This window comes from Trichechus manatus, unplaced genomic scaffold (genome assembly GCF_000243295.1).
Source record: "Trichechus manatus latirostris isolate Lorelei unplaced genomic scaffold, TriManLat1.0 scaffold00052, whole genome shotgun sequence".
NCBI classification, from domain to species: Eukaryota; Metazoa; Chordata; class Mammalia; order Sirenia; family Trichechidae; genus Trichechus; species Trichechus manatus.
Genome location: NW_004443988.1, coordinates 5,742,417 through 5,763,827, shown reverse-complemented (window position 1 = coordinate 5,763,827; position 21,411 = coordinate 5,742,417). Strand labels below are relative to the sequence as shown.

Below are 21,411 nucleotides of genomic sequence, written 5' to 3'. Positions count from 1 at the left end.
GAGTTAATCACTGTTAACAATTTCTTGTGTAGCCTTCTAGAAATTTTATATATATGTATGCAAGCATTGCTTCAGAGTGGAATTCCCAGGAAGCAGGCCATGAGATGGAGATTAGTGTGCAGGTTAGAGAGTGCCCTCAGGAGCAACACTTGTAGGGGAAGGGAAAGGAGAAGGATTGGGCAGAAAGAAAAGTTGAGCTTTGATGCTGTCTCGTCAAATGCCTCAGCCAACTCCATGGGGAAATCTAAGGTTGGAATAGTGCTTCAGGGTTGTCCTGAGTTGGGGTGAAGTGGCTAGGCCTTTATACCCCAACATCAACCAGTCATTGGATGCAAGCTGCACTGAGAAGTGTCCTTGGACAAGGTGACTCTCCTCAGCTGAGAAGAATTCTCAGAGAGAACTCCCAATAAGTGGGGGAATACGTCCTTCAGCCCTGAAGGGCAATATAGGAAGCAAATCATAGTATCCACTATAGTCCACTTTTTATTTGTATGACTTCTGGGTGCAGTGCCTCCAGCATTCTGGTGGCTTCTTTTCCTGAGGGATGTGTATAAGCAGAGAGTAGTGGGAAGAACTATAGCCTCCACTACTGCATCTGATCTTGAGGCTGCAACTATACTCACTGTCTCCTTCCTCTACTCTCCATTCTAGATTCCTCTTGCCCTCTGTTGGTGCCTCTGCTGGTCTAGGTGGCTTACCTGGTGATGTGACCCATACTCTCATACCTGATGTGTCTGGGCCCTGTATTAATGCCCTCTATAGTCTGTGGCTAATATACTTATCCATTTACTAACAAAACTGGGTAAGGAAGTACCAAGGGACACCCAAGTGATCCACCAAGTGATCCAAGTCAAACATAGTCCTTCTTGCTCCCATTACATAACAGAATTCTAACTTCTTCCCAATGATGAGAGTCATTTACTTCTGCCAGGATGGTGACTTCTTTTCATGTTTGCTGGTCTCTTGATATACATAGCCTGAAGTGAGTAGGCAGCAAGTATAGCTTAAAATTCAATGGGGCCCTTGCTGTGACTCTTGGTAGAAGTGTTCCCTGTTGGGAACCAGGCTTTCTAAACTCACAGACCCCAGAGTTGGGGGATAGAATGTACATAGTGGGGCCATTCCTACTTCTACTCCTTTGTTTCCCAATCTATGTAGTCTACCTATTGAGGACAAAAACAAAAAACAAACAAACAAAAAAAACCTAAAACCAAACCCACTGCCATCAATTTGATTCTGACTCATAGTAATACTATAGGACAAAGTAGAACTTCCCCATAGGGTTTCCAAGGCTGTAATCTTTATGGAAGCAGACTATCACATCTTTCTCCCATGCAGCGGCTGGTGGATTCAAACCACCAACCTTTCTGTGAGCAGCCAAGCGCTTAACCACTGCACCACCAGGGCCCCTACTGAAGACAAAGTACCATATATTGGTAATTGATTTAGAGTATATAAACGTGTTCTTGAGGATGGTGCCTCTTCTTTATAGTATCATCTCTGAACTGGCATCTCAGTTGTGCCTTCAATAGGTCATTCCATTGCCTGATCAGGCCCACAGTTTTTCAGACTATCACAAATGCAATCAATTAGAAGTCCCAACTGCTACATGCATGAGAAGAAATATCTCCTGTGACCAGAGGACCTACTGTCATGAGTCCACTGCCACATCTCCTTTGCTGTAAAATGGGTCCCTTGTTTTGATGCACTGTTATGTGGTGTCTTGTGTAGGTGGATCAAACACTCTGTAGGCCCTTGAAAGTGGTGTCAGCAGAAGCTCTACAGGCAGGAAAGGCAAACCTGTATCTCATATACATGTCTATTCAAGTCAGAATAAATTCCTGGCCCTTCTAAGGTAGAGGGCACCTAGTCAATTTGCCACCAAGTGGCTGATTGGTCTCCTTGAGGAATGGTATCAAATCAGGGGTTCAGCTTTTGTCTTTTTGTTGGCAGGTTAGACATTCAGTAGGTAGATCAGCCTTGTTGAGTGGGAGCCATGCTGTTGTGCCCATTCATAGCCTCCATCCCTGCCATCTTGGTTACCATGTTCTTGGGTGAATTGTGCAAGTGCTGGAGTGGCCAATGACAGAGGCTGGCTGATGTCAACTGGCTGAGTCATTCTGTCTGCTTGTTGCTTAATGCTTCTTCTAGTGTCAGAGCCCTGGTGGCACAGTGGTTAAGAGCTATGGCAAGCTACTGCTGCTAACTAAAAGGTTGGCAGTTTGAATCCACCAGCCACTACTCAGAAATACTATGGAGCAGTTTTACTCTGTCCTATAGGATCTCTATGAGTCAGAATCAACTTGAAGGCAATGGGTCTTCCAGTGAGTATTAACATGTGATATAAAGATCCTCACAATTTGTGCTCATATTTATATCCATATTCCTGTACCCCAGCCTCCTAATTTCTGATTTTATAGTCTTCTCCTTTCCAGGCCCCTGACCACTCAGCCAAGCCATTCTCCACTGACCATAAATCTGTTTAGATTTTGATCTTGGGCCATTTCTCTTTTCACGCAAAGTAGACAATCTAGTATACTGCCTAGAACCCGGCCCATTGGGAGGATTTTCCCTCACTTCTGTCTTTCAAGGCCATCCCCGAGTGGGACTGTAATGCAGTTGAGGTCCACTTTCTTTCTTTCTTTTTTTATATAGACTTTTTTTTTTTTAAATTGTGCTTCAGATAAAGGTTTCCAGAGCAAATTAGTTTCTCATTAAACAATTAATACACATATTATTTTGTGACATTGGTTGCCAACCTCACGATGTGTCGACACTCTCCCCTTCTCGACCTTAGGTTTCCCATTACCAGCTTTCCTGTCCCGTACTGCCTTCTTGTCCTTGCCCCTGGCCTGGTGTGCCCATTTAGTCTTGTTTTGTTTTATGGGCCTGTCTAATCCTTGGCTAAAGGGTGAACTTCAGGAATGACTTCATTACTGAGCTAAAAGGGTGTCTGGGGGCCATACTCTTGGGGCTCAGGGTTTCTCCAGTCTCTGTCAGGCCAGTTAAGTCTGGTCTTTTTTTGTGAGTTAGAATTTTGTTCTATATTTTTCTCCAGTCCAGAACTTTCTACTGTGATCCCTGTCAGACCAGTCGGTGGTGGTAGCTGGGCACCATCTAGTTGTGCTGGACTCAGTCTGTTGGAGGCTGTGGTAGTTCTGGTCCCTTAGTCCTTTGGACTAATCTTTCCCTTGTGTCTTTGGTGTCATTCATTCTCCCTTGCTCCGGATGGTGTGGGACCAATGGAGTATTGTAGATGGCCGCTCGCAAACTTTTAAGACCCAGGATGCTACTCACCAAAGTAGGATGTAGAACATTTTCTTTATAAACTATGTTATGCCCGTTGAGCTAAATGTCCCCTGAGATTATGGTTCCCAGCCATCAGCCCAGTAATTTGGCCCCTCAGGGAATCTGGATGTGTCTATGAAGCTTCTATGATACTGAGGTCCATTTTCATCTTGCACGAATAACTTCAAATATAAGAATCAGTACAAAGCCAACTCCTATGAGGTGGAGATCAACTATATCCCAGATTTCCATATTCTCCAAGCTTCTGCACCACTCTATCTCTGACACTGGCCAGTCTTCCATCCCTCAGAACCCTATCTCTCCCCGTTTGGGTTCGGCAATTCACTGCAACATCTCCTAGAACTCACGAACTGCACTTAGAGTTAAGTGGTTTATTAAGGAAGTAACAGGGTACAATTCGGGATCAAGATCAACAGGCTGCAACTCAGGACAGGCCTTCTCTTGCCCCCTGAGGACAAACTTCTTCTTGGTGCCCTAAGAAAAGGCTTCTCTCAGCCCCTACAGTACAGGCCTCCTCTAGGCCCCCTGAGAATAGGCCTTTCTGCTTTTGGCCTTATTGCCATCACCACTGACATTGCCACAGGGCCCCTTCCAGGCCTGTCATCACTGATCCTGTTGCAGGGCTCTTTCTGGGCCTGTTGCCACTGGCTCTGCCTTCAGTGTTACAGCTCTTGACCTGTGTTACAGCTGTTTTAGGAGGTTCCTTGCCTCCTGTCTGTCTGCTTCTTCTCTCTTCTCTCTTCCTTCTGCCAACCTCTGTGGGGTTGGCTGCATATATAAGCAAACTCCTCATCAATGTCAAGGCACGGCCTTCCCACCAGGGCCATGAACTGACCAATCAATCCCCTCTTGGTAGGCCATATCACCTCATTTGCATAGTAGGCTATAGTCACTTCATTTGCATAGTATATTGACCAATCCCTGCAAGGTACATACCAATCACAGGGCAGGCTATGGCCCAAGGCCAGACAAAAAGTCAAGTTATTTAGAGCTTGCCCAGGAAATGTCAATCAACCTAGACAAAAGTAACAAACCCTATGGGGTAGAAAACTAGGGCAAAGTAACTCCTCAGGAAAAATCTCTCAGGTTGTTTTTCCAAAGAACCAAGGCAAAAGGCAACATAAAGGAACTCATTTCACCACACACCTACATACTAAGCTGACCTATCCATAAACAAAGCTTAGATTTTCTTCTCCTCTTTCAGCTGGTCACAATGAAGTGCCCCATCCATCCCACCATGCAGCCGTACTGTGAGCTGAAGGAGAGTTACCAGTACCACAGTGGTATATGAGATGGGGACCTGGACTGCCTGTTAATGTGGCTTACTTGTGCTCTTTCTGATCTGTTTGTGCCCCATCCCAGATATACAACTTCCATCTTACAATGGATTGCTGCTCGGCCCATCTGACCTTATGACTTGGTGGATCTGACTGACAGAATCCAGCTTACTACAGACACATCTGGCAGCATGGTCAGGTGCTCCATCTCTATCAGGGATAAATATCATGGCAGGAGCTATTTTTTCAAGAGGTGTTTCTTCACCACACATGACAACTGAGACTGCTATTTGACTGCACTTTTGGTATTCTACTGTCATCCTCCTGCATCTATCTGTTTTATGTAGGGGCAAGATTAGTGAATTAAATGGGAATATGATGAGAACTTTTTTCTTCCAGTTGCCATCGAGTTGATCCCAACACGTGAAGACACCCTGTGTGTCAGAGTAGAACTTTCACAGTAGTGTTTTCAATGCTTGATTTTTCAGAAGTGGACTGCTAGGCCTTTCTTTTGAGGTGCCTGAAGGGGAAACAGGATTTGCGAGACTGAACATGAGCACCCTCATGTGTTCTGCTAGTTCACTACTGTGTGCAAAGTCATTCTTATGTAAGGCCTTGGCAGGTAGGCACTATTGTTCACCACCACTATAAAACCTCTGCCCTCCCACTTCAGGGCATGGAGATCAGTTCAGTCCTGCTGCTGCCCAGAGCCCACCTCATATGTAAGTCTCCCTAATAAACTCCTTTGCTCCACGCTGGAGTTGCCTACCTCTTTCTTTAGTCTCTTGGAACCCTCCATTTTTGTAGGTAAGTTTCATGTTACATGTGTGGACAGTTGGCAAGCCTGCCAGGAGACTGAGAAAATGGTGAGTGGGAGTCCTCTGCAGGGGAAATCCCATGTTGGCCAGTGACTTCCATGTGGGAAGGTCTGCCTGTATGCTTAATGTGTGCAGACCACCACGTGAATACAAGGATGCCCAAAAAATGCCAAGTGGCATAGCACAGTTCTGGGAAGATACGCACCTTCATAAATGTGGAAAAGAAGCTAGGAAAGCAGTAGCAGCCATAGGGTGATTGCTGCTCTGGGCCATTCAGCTGGCCACGGACACCCAGCTAGTTGCTGAAGCATGCATAAGAGCTTTGCAGGAATAGTTACAGTTGGAAAGGGATAGGTGGCATTTGTATGTGACCATGACTGATATATTGAGCAACCATGTCCACAAACAGGGTGAGCAGCTAGAAACGCTTGCCCGCATGTTTGTAAAGATGGGGGGAAGGAAAGTGCCAAAGGCAAAGATGAGGGTAGTACTGATGAAAGGTGACTGGGATGCAAAAATGTCGAATCCTTGGGAGACCAAATCTAGTAGTGACTCAGATGTGGAAGTAATTGCTGAGGAGGAGCCAGGCCTTGCAGAGCAGCCCCTCTGAGCTTGGTCGCTCATTACCCATAAGATGAAAGCTACCAGTAAGCCCGATGACGACAGACAAGAAATCCTGTCACCAGTTCCATGACAATGTGAAAATACACCCCCAATGAGTTGATTGATTTGTGTGGGAAATTCCAGCAGAAAGGAAAGGAAACCGTTGCAGCTTGGTTATTGCATCTGTGGGATACTGGGGGAGATGATGTCTCTTTAAATGGAGCCTAGGAAGAAAAAATGAGTAGTATAACTACCCACCCTGCCCTCTGGCAGTGTTTATATGCAGCTCGGAACAGAGGGCATACATGCCTTCATGGATTGGATCATCTTGTATTGTAGAAAGGCGTGGCCAAATGAGGGGGATCTTCCTAGTACAGTTGGGAATTGGTCTTCTGTAGAGGAGTTACAGCAGCTAATATGAGAGTTAGTTATGTGCTACACCATTTATGCCAAGCACTTCTGGGTACCAGACAATGAATTCCTTACTGCAGTAATGAAAACAAAGATCCTACAGGCAGCCCCGCCCTCCTGGTGCACCACGCTGGTGGCTATAGTTAATCTCTTAGTGGGCCGGACAGTCTACCAGGTGGACAAGCCATAGCCAACTTGGGTGAAACTGAGAGGGCTAGAGAGAAGTGGGTGCAAGTCATGGAAAGAGAGAAAAGAAAGGCTGAAAACCCTGTAAGATGACATCCAAGGGCCCCTTGAAAGTAACCTGAAAGCAGATGTGGGTGGACTTAGTGGTTGCTGGAACAGCAGTAGAAAAGATAGGTAAGCAACCAAATGTGGTTTTGGCTAGCCTTTGGAAGAATCTGAAGCTGGAGCAACAATATCACCCTCTGGGTCTCACTGCCCTCCACAAGGAAGTGCCCCTTGCCACTGGGTGGACCCCACCAATCCCTAGGGACTAGGGATGGGGCCGAGGTCACCCACAGTTCAGGGCCTTGCAGGAGGACCAGAAGCCCCATGTATAGGTCACAATACATTGGTTAAGAACAAACAAACAGCAAATGCTAGCTCTGGTTGATACAGTGGCACAGTGTACCCTTATCTCTGGAAACCCTGAATGGTTTTGAGGACCCCTCCCCTTTGCAATTGATGGGTATGGCAGGAAGTCCATATGTGTACATCAGGTACTCCTGACCCTACAAATAGAACATACTCCCCCTAAACTGTATCAAGTTTATATTTCCCTAATACCAGAATACATTCTAGGGCTGGAGACTGACTCTGACCATGTCTGTGGGAGAATTCTTACTGCAGATGAGGGTGGTAAAGGCTGTCTTGAGAGGGAATGTGGCATGGGAACCAGTGAACCTGCCTTACCTTGAAGAATGGTAGACATCAGGCAATATAAGTTGCCCAGAAGACACAAAAAATCAGTGAAATCATTTTGGAATTGAAAAGGGTAGGCATCCTCTGGGAAGCCCACAATGCTTTCAATAGCCCTGTGTGGTCTGTGAAGAAACCAGATGGGTCCTGTTGTATGACCATGGACTATAGGGAACTTAACAAGGTGTAACTATACATGCTGCAGTCCCAAACATAACTTCGTTGTTAGAAACGCTTAGTAGAGACCTGGACATGTATCGTGCTGTCTTAGACCTGACCAATGCATTCTTTAGCATCCCTCTAGCAGGACCATTTTACCTCTACCTGGGAGGGACAGCAATTGACGTTCAGGTGCTACCGCAAGGGTATCTTCATAGTCCCACTATTTGCCATGGTATGGTTGCTAGGGATCTGACTCTTTTCCCCTTTCCTGCTACTATCAGTTGGTTTCATTACATTGATGATATCATGTTAACTGCTGAAGATGTTTCTCAGTTACAGGAGTGCCTAGATGCCCTAATCATCTACCTACAGGGGAAAGGATGGGCCATAATCCCCAAAAGGTACAGGGGCCAGGAACGTTGATAAAATTACTAGGGGTCATCTGGTTGAATAAGATTCATGTGTTGCCTGAAGCCATAGTCAATAAGATACAAGCTTACCCCACACCTAGGATGCCAAAAGAAGTACAAGCCTTCATGGGTCTTTTGGAGTATTGTAGGGTATTTATTCTCCACTTGGCCCAGTGCTTGAGATCACTCTATCGACTAGCAAAAACGGGCACCTCTTGGGATTGGGGTAATGAACAGCAGCAAGCTTTTGAGAAGGCAAAGGTGTTCGATGCACAAGTGAAAGTGCTAGGTACAATACAGGAAGCGTTACCCTTCCGGTTAGACGTAAGCAGCACCGAGAATGACTTTGGCTGGGCTCTGTGGCAAGATCAAGATGGAACTAAAATCCCTCTAGGTTTTTGGTCCCAACTGTGGAGGGGAGCAGAAGACTGATGCAGTCCCATGGAGAAACAGGTAGAGCTGTTTAACAAGGGTGTGAGCTGTAACCCTTCATACAGCTCTGCCAATAAATGGGTGGGTCAATGGGCTATTTTCTAAGCAATCATTAGCTATTGCCCAGACAGCTATGCTGACCAAATGGCATGCATGCCTGCAATAGCACAGTGCCCCTTCTGCCAGTCCATTGTCCCTAGAGTTACAGGTTGTACTTGGTCCAGTGACATATAAAGATGACCACCCCAGCACAGGCTAGTGTGCCACTGGTACTATCTCCCCTCTTCTAAGAAAGGGGAAGGCGTGTTGCTGGTGGACACCTGGTACACAGATGGCTCTAGCCAAGTGTGCCACCACTGTGGACAGTGGTGGTTGTGCAAGCTTCCACTGATACCATTTGGTTTGAAATTGGCTCAGGGCAAAGTAGTCAATTGGCCAAATTAAGGGATGCATGGATGATCATCACCCACAAACCCTGGCCCTTACCTTTGAGTATGGACAGTTGGGTGGTAGCCTGTGAGTTAATTACGTGGATAGGCCAATGGCATAAGGAGCAGTGGACTGTAATGGGTAAAGTCCTGTGGGGGAAAGCCTTGTGGCAGGACATTTGGGATTGCCTCCAAAGCTCAGGCACTAACCTGTCTTTCATGTAACTGCACATTCACCTCCTTCTCCACCAGGAAACCAACAGACACTATAGCAAAAGTTAGAATGGTGCATTCCAAAGGGGAAGATGCCCATTGGATTCATCATAAAAGCAGACACCATAGGGTCCATGTTAGTTGGAAAACAGCTAAAGAGGCAGGCATGGCAGTGAAGTACAGTGATTTGGTGGTTGCTGTACAAAATTGGGAGCTCTGGTGGCACAGTGGTTAAGAGCTTGGCTGCTAACCAAAAGGTCAGCAGTTTGAATCCACCATCCGCTCCTTGGAAACCCTATGGGGTAGTTCTTCTCTGTCCTATAGAGTAGCTATGAGTCAGAATCAACTCGACGGCAACAGATTTGAGTTTTTTGGGATACGACATTGTCCTGTGTGCTCACGCCAATGCCCAAGGCATCTGCCCCCAAATCCTGGGAAGATACATAAGGAAACTGTTATGGATTGAATTGTGTCCCCCAAAAATGTGTTTCAATTTGGCTAGGCCATGATTCCCAGTGTTATGTGGTTGTCCTCCATTTTGTGATCTGCTGTAATTATCCTATGTGTTGTAAATCCTAACTTCTATGATGTTAATGAGGCAGGACTAGAGGCAGTTATGTTAATGAGGTAGGACACAATCTACGGAATTAGGTTGTATCCTGAGTGACTTTACTCACAGCCCCTCAAGTCACCTCCCCAGGGCAGCAGGTATGGTACACTTAGCCAGGAAAAATGCCTAAAGCAGCTGCTGTTTCATCACCTGAAGGGAAGCCACTAGTGTGATCCAAATATAAGGGAAAATTTACCCTTCTTGGTACCTACTAAACACCTGTCTTTCTGACCGTAGATATGGCCTACTCTGCTTTCTTCCCTTTGGAGCTGCCAACGTCTTCTTAGAGTGGGCTCACAGCTTCGCTGTAGTCCACAACAAAAGCAGCTGCTGGGTCTGTGGACAACTCCCTTCTCAAGCACCAAAGGCATGCCTTGGAACGTGCAGCCCCTGACCAGAACTGATTGGGCAGCTGTGAGAGACATGAAGGGGGGGACGGAAGCCTCTTTAACTAATTGGGGTATAATGCGGGGGGGCACAACATCACCTTTTTCTGGACTCAGACTGTCATGGACAACCACATCTTGGTAAGAGACCACCTCTCAGTTGTGGCCACGAGAGGGTGTTTACCACCTCTGGGATGGTTTAGGTTGGTTGGTACCCTAACAGGGTGTGTTAGGGAAACAAACGCACTTCTGTCTGTTTTGAACCAAGTAAAAACCCATGGGTTCCCCTGTCTCCCTCCAATTCCTCCTCCTGCATAGTGGGCTGGAGTCTTGAGTCATACTGCTGACGTGTGATAACACCTAACACCACTGAATGGTTGCAGTATAAAAACCCCAACAGGATGGCAGAAGCATACCTTGTTCCTAACAGCACTTGATGGCTGTGTGGCCACTACTTGTGGCCCTGGTCACTGTATGATTGGATACGGCGTTGCACTTTGGGGTTACCCTATGCTGCAGGAACTATTAGAGAAACTATACCAAAACCTTTGAATTACCCCATGGTAAAAGCCAGGTGGACCACGCATAGTCTTTTCTACTGGTATGATTTCCTTTTAACTGTTTTGCATGCCTGCCCACCCCCCTCCCCACCATTGGCTCCTTAGAAGTAATGGGACAACTTGAAGCTCTGACTAATTTTACTAAACAGGCCCTGAATGATAGCAGAGAAAGCTTGTAGCTATTAACTGCTAAAACCACCCAAATGAGGAAGGTAATCCTTCAGAACTGAATGGCTCTAGACATTCTAACAGCTGCTCAAGGTGGGACATGTCCCATAGTAAAAACTGAACGTTGTACCTATATACCAGACTACCACCAGAACATAACTGATTTATTAGGCCACATGAAGAAAGAGATAGAAGCCTCGGACATACGTGATGGCTGGTCTGCCGTGGCCACCTGGTTTTCCTCTTTTCCCTCTGGCTGGCGAGGTTTTTTGTTGGGTCTTGGTCTTTTCCTGGGTATAGGGATTTTCTACTGTGTTTGTCTATACTGCTGGTGCGGTCTGTGCCTCCAGCTACAGCAATGCTGTCGTGATCTGCAAAGGTGAAACACCTCCTCTTGGGGCCCTCAGGGAACTTGCAGAAGAGGGAGAATGTGCCAGATTGTAAGAGCCGGACTTGAGGGGTGGACTGAAGAGGAAACAGGCTTTGCGAGGTTGAACATGAATGACCTCATGAATTCTGCTAGTTCACTACCGTTTGCTAAGTAAGTCCCTAGCATATAGCCACTATTGTTCACTGCCATCATAAAACCTCCGCCCTCCCACTGCGTGGCATGGAGATCTGCTCCGTTCTGCTGCTGCCCAGTGACTGCTTTGTATATAAGTCTCCTTACCAAACTCCTTTGCTGCCATCCTGAAAGTACCCGCCTCTTTCTTTGGTCTCTCAGTGCCCTCCATTTTTGGAGGCAAGTTTCATGTTACAAGTCCATGCTGGGACAGCACCTCTGGGTAGACTCAAACCTCCAACCTTTTGTTTAGCAGCCAATGTGTTAACCATTTGCACTACTCAGGGACTCCTTGATGAGGACTACCACCCCACTGTTTGTCCACCTGATGACCATTTCCTTGGTCCTCAAATAACTAGAATAGACATACTTGGTCGTTGGCACAACCTTCACATTGGTTCATTGGCCTGTGCTGTAAGAGCTATCGAGGCGGGGAAGGCCTGATAGAAGTCTCTGAAACTCCATCCCCATCTCCCCCGCAGCAGCTAAGGTGGTAAATCAAAACAATACCCCAAGCCAGGGGGAATGCCAGATACTAGTTCCACCCCTAAAAATGAAAGGATTCACAGGTGGTAGCGGTATGATAAAGAGCCCTGGTGATGCAATGGTTAAGTGCATAGCTGCTAACCAAAAGGTCAGAGGTTCAAACCCACCAGTTGCTTCCTGGGAGAAAAGGCTTGGCAATCTGCTCCTGTAAAGATTACAGTCTAAGAAACCCTAAGAGCAGTTCCACTCTGTCCTATAGGGTCACTATGAGTTGGAATTGATTCAGTAGCACACAATAACAACAGTGGTGTGATGAGGTTTGCTCTCAGCTGCTAACCAAAATCCATTCAGTGGTGCTGCAGAAGAAAGGCCTAGTGACTTACTTCTGTAATACTACAGAATTGAAAACCCTATGGAGTGCAGTTCTGCGCTGAAACACTTGGGGCTGCCATGAGTCGGAATCAACTGCACAGCAACGGGTTTAGGGTCTGAGAACAAATTAGGGTAGAGCTCCCAGGCCCAAGCCGACAGGGCTGGATGGCAAGCCCCAGTCAACAGCTGGGGATAGAGAAGGGCTTCTTGAACTGACAACAGACAGGATTCAGAGGGAGGTGGTACATATTATGAGTGTTACGAATACTGCTGAGTTACTAAAGGAGCTTGTGAAAATATATCCATGGCAATTGCTGAAATAGAGCTGATTGATCAATGACTGCAGGAGGAATATAAGGGAGTGTCTACTTGGCTTCTCAAACTTCCTTTTAAACATTTTTTTGGTGTATCTAACATACCCTTTCTGAAAAACTGAGGAAAATTCATGAATTTTCTTTTAAAAAAATGCAGATTAACATACAGAAAGTATCATCCAGGATTTTAGGGGTTCATGAACTTTGGAATTCATCCACGGACTCCAAGTTAAGTATTGCTTTAAGCTGTCATTTCTCCCAAGAGGCAGCCCAACCTTCAGCCCTATTTTAGGTATAGGTACGTTTGGAGGCAATGAATAAGGAAGACCGAAGAATTGACGCCTTTGAATTATGGTGTTGGCAAAGACTACTGACTATACTATGAACTGCCAGAAGAACTGGAGCACTGGTGGCACAGTGGTTAAGACCAACGGCTACTAACCAGAAGGCTGGCAGTTTGAATCCACTAGCCGCTCCTTGGAAACCCTATGAGGCAGTTCTACTTTTTTTGGTTTGGCCAGAAAAATGAACAAATCTGTCTTAGAGAAAGTACAGCCAGAATGCTCCTTAGAAGAGAGGATGGCGAGACTTCGTCTAACTGTACTTTGGACATGTTATTAGGAGGGACCAGTCCCTGGAGAAAGACATCATGCTTGGTAAAGTAGACCGTCAGTGGAAAAGAAGAAGACCTCAACAAGATGGAGAGAGACAGTGGCTGCCAACAATGGGCTCAAGCATAACGATTGTGAGAATAGCGCAGGACTGGGCAGTGTTTGGCTTTGTTGCATGGTCGTTACGAGTCCAATCGACTCAATGGCACCTAACAACAAGAAGTTTGGCGGCAACTTCTGTTAGGTCAGTAGGCATTCTACCCATTCTTTTTACTTAGCAAAGCACAGAAACGTGGCTAATGTGACGGGAGATGCCAAATTCTGGATCTTTCAGAACGCTGTCATGGACACTACAAATGATGGTTTCTGACCACAGACGCAGTTGCATCATCCAGTAAATATTTATTGGGCACCTCATATGTACAGGCACTCTGCCAGGGACTGAGTTTAGAGAGAAATAAGACCTCATTTCTGTCCTTGATGAGACGAAACATGAATGTAATCACTGGTGGTCTTAAAAGAAAAGTCACCTAAGTTTGAGAGACATTCTGGGGAGGTGTAAAGGGCTCTGAGCTTGTAATTTGATTTTTGGTGTCTCTACATCCTAGACTCACGAGCTTGGCAAGTCACTCAATCTCAATTACTTCTGTCGAATGGGGTTAACAAACAGAGAATTACTGCGGATCTTCAAACACGTAAACTTTGTAAAAAATGCACTGAAAAAAGTTAATTAGGAAATGATAAAACACAACTACGAGGCTTATTAAAAGCGATAGTTGGAAATGTCAGCCTTTGAGAGAAGAGCACAGACCTCCACGCCTCTACAGCGACCTCGGCGACTCTCACGCGGTCGAGTTCCGCTCAATAAAACTTCCCGGGCGGATCAAGTTCCGCTTCCGGAGGCGGATTTTCGCGGTAGGCGTGAGCCCCGTCGCCCGACGCAAAGTAGCGTCAGCCCCTTCCCTCACGCGCATGCTCTTGAGGAGAGGCGGAGACCGGAAGGGCGGGGGAGTGGCGAGCGGCTGCAGCCGGCCGGCTCTCTAGCTGCAACCCCGCGCGGGCGGTGTGGGCGCGCGCGCGCGCGCGCTCGTTCGCGCGACTGGCTGCGTACAGTAGTGACGGCCGCGCGGGAGCGGTCACATGACCGTAGCGGCTGCCTGTACAGTAAGAACCCAATATGGCAGCGGCGGTAGCAGTGGCAACGGCAGCAGGAGGACCGGCCGCCCTATAGACCCCCCCGCGCACCACCCTCGCCGCTTCCTCTGCTTGGGTGCTTCTCCGGCCTGACTTCCCCTTTCTCCTATCTTTCCCGGCACCGCGGGAAAAGCAGCGCAGGGCAGAACAGGCAGGGAGGGCGGCCGGAGCCCGAACACAGGAGCCTCCCAGTCAGTTCAAGACCCGACATGAGGGAAAAGGGACGTAGGAAGAAGGGCAGGACCTGGGCGGAGGCCGCCAAGACGGTAAGGGGGAGGGAGCAAAGGGGAAGGCCGGGAGGATTTTGTCCCCATGCCACCCCCAGTCGCAGGGGAAAGAGAGGTCACTGGCTCAGCGACCTGTCTTAGGGGGCGCAAAACCGCGCTGAGAGGGCGACGGTTAGTGTCGGGGTTGTGATCCCTGTGGGAGTGGAGGCGCCCAGCGGGAAGAGGTCGTCGCGGGGCTGTGGCTTCTCCAGCATCAGCGACGAGTCCTCTTGGTGTTTTGAGGCTGTCTCTCGGGGTCAAGTCACTATCACCCCCACGCTGTGGTAGCCTCCGCCCCAGCTCAGGGAAGTCTGTTGTGCTTGCATAGTAACCCGTTCTTCTCCCTTGTGCGGCTGAAGAGCCCCCATTGGATGCAGATAGGAGAAGGCTTGTGCGTGCATACAGCCCCGGAAAGGGGAGCGCTGGAGCTCGATAGAGTTTACCGGCTAGAGCAGACATGCCGCGGTCCCCCCGCTCCTCTGCTTATCTGGGCTCTCAGATCCGGCGTGAAATCACGAGGCTTTGTTTTTGTTTGCTGTTGGAGCTGAAAGTGCGGGAGGTGTTTAGAAACGAAGTAACAGGTGGGACTTGTAGAATTTTTTTTTTTCTGTTTCCGTAGAGACCTACTCTGAACAAGCAGCAATGCATGGTGGGACGTGTAGTTTACCCGGCCTTTACTTTTCCGTAGCTAAATGTTGGTGGTCTAACGAAGTTGTAATTAGTGGGTAAAACACTCCTTTACAAATTCTGTTATTACGAAATTTAGCGGTAGGTTTAAAAAAAAAAAAGGAATATTGAGAATTAGCAAGAGTTTTTGCTATTTTAAGCAAAATTAAAAGCTTAGATGTGTGTACAAGTGAAACATTAGGAGAAATTGAAGTTTATTCCAACGTTGAGCGTGCAGCAGAAAAGTAATAGGACATTAAACAGCAGCATTTCAATGTTGGGAAGTGAGAATGTGTAGACATTATCTTTCATGATGAATCATGTCAGTAATACTTGGACAACATGAAGAGCCCTTCTAAATGACCCTTTATTGTCTGTTATATGGTTTGTATTTTTAAATGAGTTTTTTTTCTGAACATAAAAGTAATAAATGTTCAGTGTGGGAAATTTGGAAAATTATAGGAAAGTATAAAAAACAAAAGGTCATTTATTTTACCTGTGAGCTGTATCTGTTAATGTTTTGGTATATTACCATCTAATCTTTTAAATTTATTTCCCCAAATTTGGGTCATATTGCTTATGAATTTTGTGTATTTGTTTTGTAAACTTTATGCGTTAAGGGGTTGCTAAATCTTAATTTGCATTTCTGTTTTAGTTGGAAATGTGAAAAAATAATAGCATTTTTATTTGAGTGTTTTCACTTGTATCTTCATAATTGTGATTATGCTGGTAGTTTCCCTGTAAAATATAAAGCTCTAGAAATAATTTTTTGGTACCAGGAAGGTTGCTCTTCCAGAAAAGATTATTTCACTTTGTTCTACAAGACCTCTTTCTGTTATTAAAAGAAACATGGTAAATTTTAATTATAAGTAAGCGGACTCCACCTCCTAATTATGCTAATTACTGTTAATTCTCTAGAATTTAAGAATACTTTTTGAATTGTCTCGTTGGGTAAAGTAGTCTAAACATTGGGAAATTGTGGCAAATAGGAAAAATTAGTCTGGATCTACTGGTTTGAATTTCCTGTATAAATTAGTAATTTTGTATGTTTATAATTGACATTTCGTGCCCTAGTTAGCTACGTGAGAAATATTATTTAAAAGATGCAAAGGCTAGTTTGATCAATAGAGTTCTGAGTGAGACCAGTATATTTGTGGGTTGGTATTTTTATTTGATTCTGACAAATATGTAAGTCCTCAGTCTAAGTAAGAATAAATTTTAGAAAGAGAATGGTGACACCAAAACTTTTTTTCCTTCTAGTCAAAAACCTAGAAAACACCCTTTCTTTTTGGGTTGTTTTCATCATCTATAAAATGAAAGAATTGAACTAAACCTCAGGGTTCAAAAGATTTCTGTTTGTAGGAGGAATACAGAGAAGTAAATTTAGGAGGAATAGATAAAAGTAAATTTTTACTGCAGAATAATGAAATCAGAAAATTAGTAATTTGAAAAATGAAAGTAACTTTGACCTAAATTAAGAAATAGTGCACATATTTAGAAGATCAAGATAATGAGGAGAAGAGGTTTTAAGGCCTGAATTTATTTCCTGGCATCAAAGTCAAGTGTTCTAGGAACAGAGTTTCGACAAGGAAATAATAAAATGATAAAATACGAGTACAGGCAATATCTGCTGCTTATTTCATTGTATTTTTGGTACCTGCATTATAAAGCTATCCTGTTTTAGCGAACACTATTAAAATGGGCTTGTATTCCTGATCACTAATGTAGCAACGAATAAATAAATTTATTCAACAAGCTTTTGAGTATATATGTATGCATATATACGTATATAAATAAAATGCTGAGTATGTGGGTATGGGGGAGAGCTACATAGATTTATGTAAGATTCTTATAAACAACAATCTAAAAAAGGAAAATAATTGGACTCATAATAATTATATAATAGCAAGATTATGCTGAAAAAGACTAATAAATTGAACTTAAATGTAGATTATAGACTGGTAAACCAGAGAGAAGAGTAATGGAGCTGAGATTCAACTGAACTTCAATGCTCATTCACTACATTGGACTGTCTCCTTACTGATTTAAAATTTGTCGTATCAAAATACACTACAGGTTGTCACTGACTTATGACAGGGTTCCGTTTTGACGACTCTCGTAAGTTCTGACATAAGTCAAATACTTCTTTTTTTTTCATTCTCATTATTATTGCCTTTCATTATCAGTATCTTTATAAATCTCATCTTTATTTGTCTTTGGGGGTTGAAAACATTACATGTGAACTTACAGGTTTTTAAAATACATATATAAAAAATACACAAATCATGAAAATTTACTCCAACAATGAAGAAGAGTTGGACAATGGCGTTTTGTCAGTTGTCGTAATAACTCCACTTGTGGAAGGTTCTGGATCATATCTGGATTATTCCTGGGAATGAGGATGGCGTTTCTAGTCAGAAAATTAGTGAGAGTTGTCTGTCTGGTCCTTTTCTTTTTTTCTTCATATATTTTGTGGTAACATCTCACTGCTTCCTGAATTTTCCTATCTAGTATAGAGATCAGTGTTTGGGTCTATGTTTTCAAGCAACTGAAGCCCCTGATTTATTTTAGAAAAAAGTCCAGCTAATCCTTTCACTGTAAAATTTTTTGACAACTTCTCTCCTTCCTCTTCCTCACTGTTTTCCTTCTTCAGCATTTCTTTCCCCTTCAAAATCCATTAAGTCCTGATCTGTCAGTTCCCCTTCTTTGTGATCTATGAGCTGTTCTGTATTGGAACAAATTCAGTGTTCTTGCCATATGGATGATTTTTCCACCTATCTCTTCCATCATATTAATCCTGATCAATCGCTTGGAGCATGTTTACAAAGCTAAGCAATTTTTTCCATATCCCCTGCATGAATTTTCCTGTAACTTCCAAGAAGATGCTGTGTTCCAGATATACTGACAGTCTTAAGTGCTGTTTGTTGTAACTGAAATATGTCGTAGGCTGGGGACTACCTGTAGTTATAAAAATAATTGTTCAAATATTTATCAGTTTCACATGTGTTAAATTTTGAGGGCAGTAGTGATGGTGGGGAATCATCCATGGGTGGTGCAGACTGTTAATGCACTTGGCTGCTGACAATGAGTCCACCCAGAGGCACCTTGAGAAAAAGGCCTAATGATCTACTTCCAAAAAATCAGCTATTGAAAACTTTGTGGAGCACAGTTCTACTCCTGACACACATGGGGTCGCCGTGAGTCGGAACTGACTGGATGGCAGTTGGCTTAGTGATGGTGGTGTTGGAATAATTTCGATGACAAATCTGTAGAGTAGGTGTTAGTGCATTTTACATTAAAAAATTTGTAGTAAGCCAGAGATATTGAGAACTATTACATTGACTTCAAAACTATGTTGAAAGTTAGGCTGATTCTTAAAAAAAAAAAAAAAAAAAGACATTGTATCACCTAAATATTTAATGGCTTCTGTGATGGTTAAGGTTGTGTGTCAGCTTGGCTGAGCTGTGATTCTCAGTGGTTTGGCAGTTAGGTAATGATGTAATTTGGCAATTATGTAATGGTGTAGTTATCCTCCATTTTGTGATATGTAATTATCTGAATGACATGATCTGATATGATCAGCCAATGAGTTGTAAGGGGAGTTTCTTTGGGGGTGTGGCCTGCATCCAGTATATATGGACATTCTGGCAAACTTGCTGGCTTTTGCTTGCTCTGGGTCCTGCATCTGGCTCATCATCATCTAATGTCTGGTTATTGGGACTTGAGTCAGCATCCTGCCATGTTGTCTGCCGATCTTGGGATTTGTTGACCTCCACAGCCTGTGAGCCAGCAGCCTGCCATCTTACCAGCCAGTCATGGATTCGTCAGTCTCTACAGCCCATGAGCCAGCAGCCTGCTGTCTGACCAGCTGATCTTGGGTTCATCAGCCCCTGCAGTTACAGGAGTCAGAAGAAGCCTCCATCCTGACGTCTGACCCATGGACTTGGGACTTGCCAGTCTCTACAACGTCATGAGTAATTTCTTTGAGATAAATCTCTCTCTCTCTGTATATATATACGCTTCACTGGTTTTGCTTCTCTAGAGAATAGCATCCACGAGGATTTTAGCTGCTCTTTTTACAAAGCAAAACCTTTGAAATAACACAATCTTGTTGATCCTGTTTTCTTTTTGACTTTTCTATCCTTAAACCAACCACAACTAGGGAAGTGTTAAAAGGAAAATTGTCCTAAAAGGACAATTGGCATGCCAGTGCGTGTATGCATGTGTTTGTAGGTGGAAGGGTCAGAGAGGCAGACCTTGGAGATTGTACTGTAGAGGTATCTTTGGGTATCTTTTGGTAGTAAAGAGGTCAAAGGGTGAGAAGTGAAGTACAGGTGTTAGACATGAGGAGTACAGTAGTATAAATCTTTCACAGTTGATTTCAAGATGGAAGGACATGTTTCTTTTTATTTTTACTTCTATCTAGAGATTTTTTTCTCCTAGTGGTTATTATTTTGAATGTACACAAGATTTTTATTTATCATCTACCTTAAGTCATTCATCTTTAGACAATAAGGTGGAAGATAGAAAATTCCCATTAAAGGGATAATAAACTGATAGACTGTGATGTAGGAAGTGTAGAAAATGGGAAATAATTACTTAAAAAATATAATGATTAGATGTTTAGAAAAGCATCCTAACAGAAAACACTTTGGAAAAACAGACACTTGTTAACTTAGAAATTTTTTATCTCTTAGTCTTTACCAGAAGGAGCCCTGGTGGCATGATGGTTTTAAGCACTTAGCTGCTAACTGAAAGATTGGTGGTTTGAACCCTCCCAGCTGCTCCATGGGAGAAATACCTGGTGATCTGCTTCCACAAAGATCACAGCCAAGAAAACCCTATGAGGCAATTCTATTCTGTTACATGGGGTCACTAGGAGTTGGAATCGAGTCATAGGCAAACAACAGTCTTTACCGTGAATACTTTTTTTCTTAAAAAATGTTTTTTGAACAGGTCTAGTTTTGTCCCCTTGGATATGTATTGATAGAGCCAGAGTCCTGTTAAATATGTGTTTGTGTTTATAGTTGTATTAGAATCTCCAGAAGAGAGTGGCAGCTTGAAAAAACATTCATTAAGCCTATTGTTTTTATAATACAAACCATAGACAGTAAAACCAGGCAAAATCTTCTCGACTTGTGGAGTACATGAAAAATAGAAAGTATAAGAAAGGACATGGGTTAAAAATGGAAAAACACTGCTCTGATGTATAATTTTCAAACCAATAACTGCATATTTACATTTATTAAGTTGCTATCTGTGAACCTGTTTGTGCTAGATGATTTGATGCAGCACTCTTTCTGGATTACCATGTTGCTTGAGTGATCATTTTTCTTGCTATAGAAGTAAAATTCTTCTGCATTTTGCTTCTCAAAATTTGTATTATTTTTATGTTCATCCTTTCTTCTATCCTGTTTTTATGTTCTCGTCCTGAAAACCCACAAACCTCCTCGCTTGTTGAAGGGAAAAAAATAAAAATCTTTTTTGAACACGTACGTTAAAAATTTCTATGAAAGGTGCTACTGCTGCTTGAATCTCTCCTAGAATTCTGACAGGAGCTGAGAAAATAACCTCGATTTGCAGAAGTCCTTGCTGCTTCCTCATCCGCAAATTCTGTCTACTCTTAAGAGCTGTGCAATTTTGCAGAAATTTTGGTGAAAGGGTGTTATGTTTTCACTACAAAAGCTGTCTGGAAAGAGGTCAGAGTGCGGAAGATGTAACTACAGGGAACTGATCAATAAGATGGTATGTTAAAACCTGTTTTTTTGGTACTTTTTATAAAAGAGCTCTGAATGCCCCTCTAGTTTTGTATTCTTTCTTTCCGCATCTCATAGAAGCCATTTCATTGTTTATGGTATTGTACGAGTTAGTATTGTACTACGGTGAAACCTGTGAGAGTGGGAACTCAACAGGACCGCCTTGTTTTTCCAGGTCTTGTGAGTTTTCCAGCTTTGACTAGGTGCAGTCTTAACCACTTTTCCGTCAGTTGTTTTAGTGGAAGATATTTCAGTTTTCCTTCTCTGATAGGTTTCTGCCTTATACAGGTTCCGGCTTTCACAGGTTTTACCATATTTAGTATTTTTAGTACAGTGTGATTAATTATGTTTTAAACAACTAAATTTTAGAAACCTTTAAATATGACTTAAAAATAAATGCTATTACTTACTTAAAATAGAGTTTGTTTTTAAGTGACACAGGCTCATTATTTGATAAAAAAAAGTGTAACAGAAGT

At 43.8% G+C, this 21,411-nt stretch overlaps 1 protein-coding gene across 2 annotated transcripts in view; it reads left to right on the top strand.

Annotated features, from left to right (window-relative positions):
- Nucleotides 1-14,241: 14,241 nt before the first annotated feature.
- Nucleotides 14,242-21,411, top strand: part of ASXL2 (ASXL transcriptional regulator 2) — a 197,758-nt gene continuing 190,588 nt past the window's right edge. For both annotated transcript variants that reach the window (XM_023732420.1, XM_004377581.3), the window contains exon 1: nt 14,242-14,513. In XM_023732420.1, coding sequence (XP_023588188.1) covers nt 14,457-14,513 — 57 coding nt within the window. In that variant the 5' untranslated portion in view covers nt 14,242-14,456. The remainder of the gene's footprint in view (nt 14,514-21,411) is intronic.